Source organism: Triticum aestivum, chromosome 7B, assembly GCF_018294505.1.
Source record: "Triticum aestivum cultivar Chinese Spring chromosome 7B, IWGSC CS RefSeq v2.1, whole genome shotgun sequence".
NCBI classification, from domain to species: domain Eukaryota; kingdom Viridiplantae; phylum Streptophyta; class Magnoliopsida; order Poales; family Poaceae; genus Triticum; species Triticum aestivum.
This window is the reverse complement of record NC_057813.1, coordinates 379,713,332-379,721,548: the sequence shown is the minus strand read 5'-3', so window position 1 is coordinate 379,721,548 and position 8,217 is coordinate 379,713,332. Positions and strand designations below refer to the sequence as shown.

The window sequence follows — 8,217 nt, the reverse complement described above, 5'->3', positions numbered from 1 at the left end:
CCTGGTGACTCGCACTTTGGGGTTGACCTAATGGCAACAAAGAAACATCTCTTTTGCTTTGGGTCTTTCACGATAAAGGATAGGTCGGAGATTCTTTTTGGGGAAGACATCTGGCTAAGCAAATGCTAGTCTCTAAGAACAATATCCAGCCTTGTAAAACATTGCTCACGATAAGAATAAAACTATTGCGCAAGTGCTCAGTTAATCCCCGCCCAATATTTCGTTTAGGCGGGATTTGATAGTCCCCCGACTTATGTCATGGCATAATATTTTATCCCGTCTGGATTTGCTCAATTTGGCACAAGGTTGGGATGTGTTTTGCTGAAACCTTACTACACCGGGGTCTTTCATAGTAGGCTATATGTAACATGTGCTCAGGCATTCTGAGGTACTAGTGAGTAACAAGAAGAAAATCTGAAAGTCAAAGATTCCATTAAAAGTTAAAATCTTCATGTGGTATCTTCGTAGGGGGATCTGTTCTAACCAAAGACAATCTCGTACGACGCAACTGGCCAGGGAGTAAGAAGTGTTGTTTTTGTACTCATGAAGAGACAATCAAACACCTGCTTTTCCAATGCAAGTTTGCACGTTCTACGTGGCCAGACATCCAAATAGCATCAAATTTGTATCCTCCCACAAGTGTCGTCAATATTTTTGGTCATTGGTTGGACGGTATTCCAAATAGGTTCAAAATGCTAATAAGGGTGGGAACGTATGCCTTACTATGGTCGCTTTGGCTATGTTGAAATGATTTGCTTTTTAATTCCAAAAATGCTTCTCCTTTGCAGGTTATTTTCTGTTGTACGCACTCGCTTCATACATGGTTTACGCTACAACGAGCGGAGTACCAACTGTTGTTCAGGGCGGTGTGTACGCGGTTGGAGCAAGTGGCTACGAAGGTTTTTACCCAACATGGGTGGCATCATAATCTTCAGATCGGTCCATCACCCCTTTTGACATAGGCATAATATCGATCTATGTGATTCTACTGTCATCGATTTGTCAGTTTTTTCCTTTCCTTTTGTCAGACTTTAGGTATTTGGTTGTGTGCATCCTAATTATGCAGAGGCCGAGTGTTACTCATAATGTTTTGTACCTGCTTGATGCTACATTTTGAGATAATAAAAGTGCCCTTCATCAAAAAAAGTCCTCCTGCATCGCTGGGAAAAAAGATTCGTCATGGAATCACACACTTGGAAGGCGTGGCAAAAAAAATGATACTCTCAAAATGCTACTTTTGAAAGTATTTTGGAGCATTGATTTTGTTTTTTTGTCATGACCTCCACAAATGTGATTTCATGATGAAATTTTGCAAGCTCTTGAAACACTTGTCAATTTTTGGCACAAAAAATCATTTTTTATTTATTTTTTATTGTTCTTCTGCAAGGTCTTCAAAAAAATGCCCGACGAGATTTGAACCAAGCACCTGTATGCTTTTCAAAAAATGAATGCCCGACAAGATTTGAACCCATCACTTGTACGTTGAGTACAAACGTGGTAGCCAACTAAACTACTTTCTTGTTGTGTCTAGTTATCTTTATTTTTCTTCTTCAAATATAACACTAACCAACGTGAGCTTGTTTAGTTTCTTTTTTCGGTTCTTATTTGGCCTGTTTTCTTCTGTTTTTTCTCTTTCTTTTTCATTTTCTTTCTTTTTCATTTTCTTTCTTTTTAAATTTGCAAACTATTTTTAAATCATGAACTTTTTCGTAAATCCGCGAGCTTTTCAAATTTGTGAACATTTTCTTAAATTCATGAACTTTTTCTCAAATCCACAAACTCTTTTCAACTTCTATGAACTTTTTTCAAAGCTACATGTTGCGACATGTCACAGATGCCGCTCTTCGAGCTCAAGGAAAACCCTATGTCTGGTTCTCCGGACCGGATGGCAGCGGTGGTGTGACGTCGTTTTCCTTCTTGAAGGCACTATCTTGTTCGCTCGTGGTGTCCCTGGTGTTGGTTTTTGGTGATGTTGTATGTCTTGCTAGTTCGGTCTGCCTCTCTGGTTTGGGGCTTGGTGGTCTAGCTGTGTAGTTTTCTTTGTTCGGGCCAAGCATCCATTGTCCTATGCTCCAGGGTTTATGTTCATGCCTTCTTGCGTTATTGTATCCTTATCTGTACTCATTCTAAATCCTCATGTGAATGAAAAAGATACGCAAGATTTGTGTATTCTTAAAAATAGTAGCAAATTTTGTATGGGGTGTGGTAAAGAGTGTTATGGGAATTAACAGTGTCCCCACAGGATTAAATATTTTAGTGGTTGGATTGAGGGTTCTTCAAGAATCATACACAGGTAGTTGTCGTGGGTGTTGCGGCAATAATGTGGACTTTATGGAAAGTCAGAAATTATACTAGTTTTATCATGTATCCCCCTAATTGTTTTTTCAAATCTCCTGTCGGGTCTCTTAATGGGATGGACTGCAAAGAGGCGAAGGACGGCAAACACTTCATGTCGTGGCAACGCTGCTAGTTGACGTAGAAATGGTTTTTCTTTTGACAAAAAAAGAGAATGGGTGCCAATGACGAAAATAAGGGTAGTTTTGTCATTTCTACCCCCCCCCCCCCTAGTGTTGTAGATACCGCTTTTGTAGTTACTTTTTTGATTGTTGCTCATTATTATCTGTGGTGATCAATTTGTCTATCCTGGTGGGAGCCCTATATGGTGAATTGGTGACTGGTTTGGGATTTTTTACATGATGTTGTGGTTGGGTGCACGGGTTTGGATCATCTACATATGTTTATATAGTTTTATCGGTTTTCCTATCATCAATGAAATGAAATGGGGTCCACCCCTCTAATCCCTACTTTACTTATACTCCTTCCGTTCGGAATTACTTGTCACAAAAATAGATGTATCTATAACTAAAATACATCTATATACATTTATTTATTGGATGAGTAATTCTGAACGGAGGAAGTATTAGTTAAAAAAATGTAATGTTTCATGTCACTTTTCTTTCCACCACCCATCGTCCAACTTTCCCGGTATCATAATTAATCACCTTAATTTACTTATCTTTGAACCAATTTCACTTTAATTTACTCATCAAACTTTTCATCAAAATATAAGATAAATCACAGGTAAAATTTGATAAAAATTCATTTACACAATCGGATAATATGGGTAGATAAATCACAAGGTAACATACTAGAGTATTTATATTCCGTTGCAGCGCATGTGCACTATCCTATTAAAAAGTTGTTTTTAACACAATATAGACGCAAGCGCTCATATACACACGCATACACTCACCCCTATGAATGCACACACGCACATCATATTCTATGAGCACCTCCGAAAGACTGAGCCGACATATCATCTTGAAATTTATGAAGTCACCGTAGGCACTTCGTCGTCGACGGAAACGTCTCCTCCCACTGAATGCGCATCGCCGAAATTTCTAAAATAAATCCCAAAATATATGCGAGCACCAGAACTTGAAAACTGATGGGCTGGGATATTACAATCCCTCTAACCATGCAGCCACAGGGTGATTCGCAAAAAAGTATATTGAAATACATGCAAACTAGCCTACAATATGTCTAAATTTTTTTACACCGCACAGGTCTGATTGGACCTCATCAGCCAACCAAACAAAACCCCCTGTTTTTAGGATTTTTTCCATGCGGGTTGGATTTAGGAAGGTGTTTGTTCCAGGGACTTATTAGTTTAGGGACTTAAAAAAGTCCCTATAAGTCTCATCTAAACCAAACAAGAGGTATTTATAGGGACTTAAAGTGAACATTTAGGACTTATAAAATAAGACTCTTAAGGAGGAACTTATATGGACTTATAGTTGTAATATGGTCTTATAGGGACTTATAAGTCCCAGGAACCAAACAGGTAGGGCCTTTTTAGGGACTTGAAACTTATAAGTTGGGACTAAAAAAGTCCTAGGACTTATGAACCAAACAGGGCCTAGATCATTTTGTATTGTTATATCGTTCCATTGAAATGGAATCGCTCTTAACTTGAGAAAAAAATGTTGATATATATATATTATTTTTAAAAAATAAGTAGTATTCTCTTCCTACCAAACAGTACTATTCGTCAACGGTTCCCTTCCTCCCATTACATCCCTTCATCGATTTTTCTCCATCCAGTCGTTTCTTTTCTGCACGTCATATTTAACCCTACCTTCCCCATATGTCAATCACCTTAATTTACTTACTTTTTAAAAAAAATCACTTTAATTTACTTACCAACCTTCTTATCAAACTATAAGGTAAATCACAGATATAATTTAGTAAAAAAAAATACAATACAAACGCAGACGCTTATATATGGTGTAGCCACTCATTCCTATGAACACCATATTCGTATTTATATTCCATAGCAACGCACCAGCATTGTTAAAAAAAACATTTGCATCTCGACGTTTAATTCGGTGCCGGGCAACGCATGGCTTAGCCATTTAGAAAGAACGAAAGTCGGAAAACCCTCCATTCCCGCGCCTTCTTCCCCAAACCCTAACCCTAACCCTTCCAACCCGGCCGCGCGATGCCCTCGTCCTCTGGTCGCCGCCGCCGCGGCCGTCGAGGCACCCGCCGCCGACAGCGCTGTTCGACAAGGACCTGGGCAGAGCTGCCGATGGTCGCGATCTCGGCCATTCTCCACAAGCTCGACCACATCGAGATCCTGATGGGGGCCGGCCAGGTGTGCCGCTCCTGGCGCCGCGCCGCGCGCGACGAACCCGAGCTGTGGCGCCGCATCGACATGCGCTTCCACGCCGACCTCTTCTACCAGCTCAACCTCCACGGGATGGCGCAGGCCGCCGTACGCCGCAGCAAGGGGCAGTGCGAGGCCTTCTGGGGCGAGTACGCCGGCGACGACGACTTCCTCCTCTACCTCGGCGACCAGTGAGATTTTGATCCCCCACGATCCTCAATTTTAGGCTTACTTCTCGTTTACATGTGCTGAATTCTGCGTAAGAATTTCGTAGAAATGAAATTGGTGCTTCTAAATTGTGTTTTTGGGAGAGGGCTAGCAAACAACATAGTCTTAGGCCTCCTTAGGTTTACAGGAATTTTGGAAGAATATTAAAGGACACGAATTTTGTAGGAAAATGTTCCTTTGGAGACCTTTGGTTTGTAGGAATGGATTCCTATTCGTATGTAGGGTAGGAACCAGACCTTCACATTTCAAAGGAAAAAATAATTTAGCCTTGACTTGATGGAAAAATTCCTATCCTGTGCATCAAATGATATCTCTTTCCCTATAGGAATTGAGATGCATGTCATCTGGTTTTCCTATTCCTATGATATCCCTATCCTGTGAACCAAAGAAGGCCTTAGATTTGTAGCACATCTGAGTAAGGGTAACTTCAGTAGTATTTACATGGTGAACATACAGGTGCACACACACACAGGACGCTCTCATCGGATCCTCCTAAAAATGGCGCATAATTGTAGTTCTGATTTGATGCCTTGGCATCTTATCACTTAATTGTACTGTACATTTGTTGTGACTTACACAAAATTTTGGATGAGTGGCGATTCCTCCTAATTTAAGAATTTCATCTGACCTACCGATACAAACAAAGTGCATAAGGGTGATTATTGCAGCTATTACATTGGGTAATTTGTTCTGTTCTTTTGTCTGCAACTGTTTACAATTTGTCATTCTTTCCTGACAAGGGAAAATATGGTAGCTAGTGGCAACTATGGAGCACTAAGAACTTCCATGCAATTATATTATGGAATGTCACTTAGCGAATAGTCGGTTGTGATCTCATGGGTATGTCACTGAATATATTAAGTCACTGGATGTCCTTCATATTGCCTAAGGTCTTACTCTGCTTAATTTCCCTTGAACCATGATTTAGGCACATGCTTGGGTGATTGCTGATCGTACTTATCTATAAGTAGTAATAAGCTGCGCCTTGCAAATATGCACATGAATATATTCCTTTTGCTGCCACCCTTCGTCCAGAAAGAATGGACCGTGCTTTCCCAACAAAAACTTGTCAGTCAGCAGCCAAGTCCCTGACATATTAGTTGCCCAAGACATAGGTGATTGTGTCGGTGTTCTTGTTTCAAACAAACACCATTCGAAATAACCTTTTAGGATTATGGAGCATTAACAGGCAAAATAATGCTACTGAAGATAGTTTGAATTGTTTCAGTTGAACTCATATGCAATGACTGTAGGATGTATTATGATGTTGCAACATGCAATTATAGGTCGCCCAGCTGGTTATCGTCCCTGAAATGTTTCTCATGTCAAATCTAGCAATTATTAGTTATTTAAGTGAAATCTCGCAATACCGCTCTAAATTCTGGACAGTTGATGCTATGCAGTCACCGCCTAAACTGCCCCAATGATTTACCTACATCAGTCCATAGAAACAATAATGGATTCTGGTTGTTCTATGTTGTGTGCTAATGCTGTTTTCTTCTTCTTCTTTTGCCTGGCCTATTATTGGTTACTGAAACCCAAGTTCTATATTTGCAGGGCACCATCTCTCAAAAGTCTTCGACTCATTTCTTGCTATGATGTTTCTAACGAAGGTTTCACAGTTGCGATAGAGAAGTTCCCTTTGCTTGAGGAGCTTGAGCTTTCATTGTGTTCAAATGTGGGTGAGGGTGGTGTGTTTGGGGTTGTTGGCAAAGCATGCCCGCAGCTGAAGCGCTTCAGACAGAGCAAGCATTCATTCTTTGATTTTGAAGCCAGTGGCTACAATAAGGACGATGAAGCCCTGGGGGTTGCAACTATGCATGAGCTACGCTCTCTGCAGCTCTTTGGCAACAACCTCACCAACGAAGGACTGACAGCCATCCTGGACAACTGCCAGCACCTGGAGTCCCTTGACATTCGTCATTGCTTCAACGTCAACATGGACGACACCCTGCGAGCAAAGTGTGCCAGGATAAATACGGTGAGGCTTCCACATGACTCAACTGCTGGCTACGAGTTTCAGGTTCAGGAACCTACGTGGTCACGTTACCGCAATGACTCCCAAGGTGAAGATGACACTGATGCTGATGATATGGAGTATGGTTTTGACTATGATCTGGACTCTGAGGACTACGATGACTACTGTGATCCTTCCCGCTACCTTAATGGCGTCTACGAGGATGACCTTGATGAAGAAGACAGGATGGTTCTCAGGGCTATGCGTGCGCTCATGAAATGAGCTTCATCTGGATGTTGTGATAAAAGTGCTTGGATATTAATGCCTTTTTGCTGAGCACTAGTGTTCCCTAGTCATTCGCTGCTCCTGTTCATGTGCCCCCTTTTGCTAGAAGATCAGTACAAGTAATGTTTCATGTTGGTCACACAATCTTGCAAACATGCGTGGTTCACAAGTACGGCGTTAGTAGTACCTTGCAGTTTCGCTGGAGTCTGTTATTAGCTGTACGGCTAAACACTATGTTATGTGGTAGTCATCAGCCTATTGATTTGGTTAATACTCCCCCGTTCCTAAATATTTGTCTTTATAGAGATTTTAACAATCTATACTCTAAAATATGTCTATCTGTATGTGGTAGTCTATTTGAAATTTTTAAAAAGACAAATATTTAGGAACAGAGGGAGTACTTGTGTATGTGATGCGTACCTTGTGTATGTGATGCGTACCGATCGTTTCTGTGTTCTGTGTTCTTAGTTCTTCAACTCCAGCTATGTGATGCGTACCTTGTGTATGTGATGCGTACCGATCGTTTCTGTGTTCTGTGTTCTTAGTTCTTCAACTCCAGCCCTAGTTGAAGTTGTTGAGCATGATTTGGCGAGAGGTAGGGAAAACACTATCCTAGCATTGTTTCAGATATGCACGAAAAGAAACAGATTTTGCAGTACAGTTCTTAGAGCATCTCTAGTAGACCCCGCAAAATGCGAACCCGCATATGTGTTTTGCAGTTCGCGAAAAAGGGCGTATGCAGGCCGGCGTGGCCGAGGATAGACACAGACCCCGCAAAACGGATCCGTAAAAAGGCATATTCACCGAATATGCGTTTTTACGGGTCGGCTACACAGGGTCTGTTCGGGCAGCGCCGCGCCGACCCGCAAACCCCAATAAGCTAAAATGAGTTCAATTCCGGACAAATGAGTTCAAATTCAAACGCTCATAGTTCGCGTGCGAAATAAAGCATAGTTTTGATAGGAAAAACGCAAAAGGACTTGCAAAAGAGATGACCACGTCCGACATCATCTTGGTCGATCTTCACTTCGCGCCATCGAGTCCATGGAGATCATCAGAGCCACCGAATCCACCTCCG

The 8,217-nt window shown here is 41.4% G+C and overlaps 1 protein-coding gene across 1 annotated transcript; it reads left to right on the top strand.

Moving 5' to 3' along the window:
* The first annotated feature begins 4,374 nt into the window (after positions 1 to 4,374).
* Positions 4,375 to 7,596, top strand: LOC123160483 (putative F-box/LRR-repeat protein 23). The gene is made up of 2 exons (XM_044578295.1): positions 4,375 to 4,860; positions 6,455 to 7,596. The coding sequence occupies exons 1-2, from the start codon at positions 4,502 to 4,504 to the stop codon at positions 7,134 to 7,136; spliced, it is 1,041 nt and encodes a 346-aa protein (XP_044434230.1). The 5' UTR covers positions 4,375 to 4,501; the 3' UTR covers positions 7,137 to 7,596.
* The last annotated feature ends 621 nt before the right edge of the window (positions 7,597 to 8,217 follow it).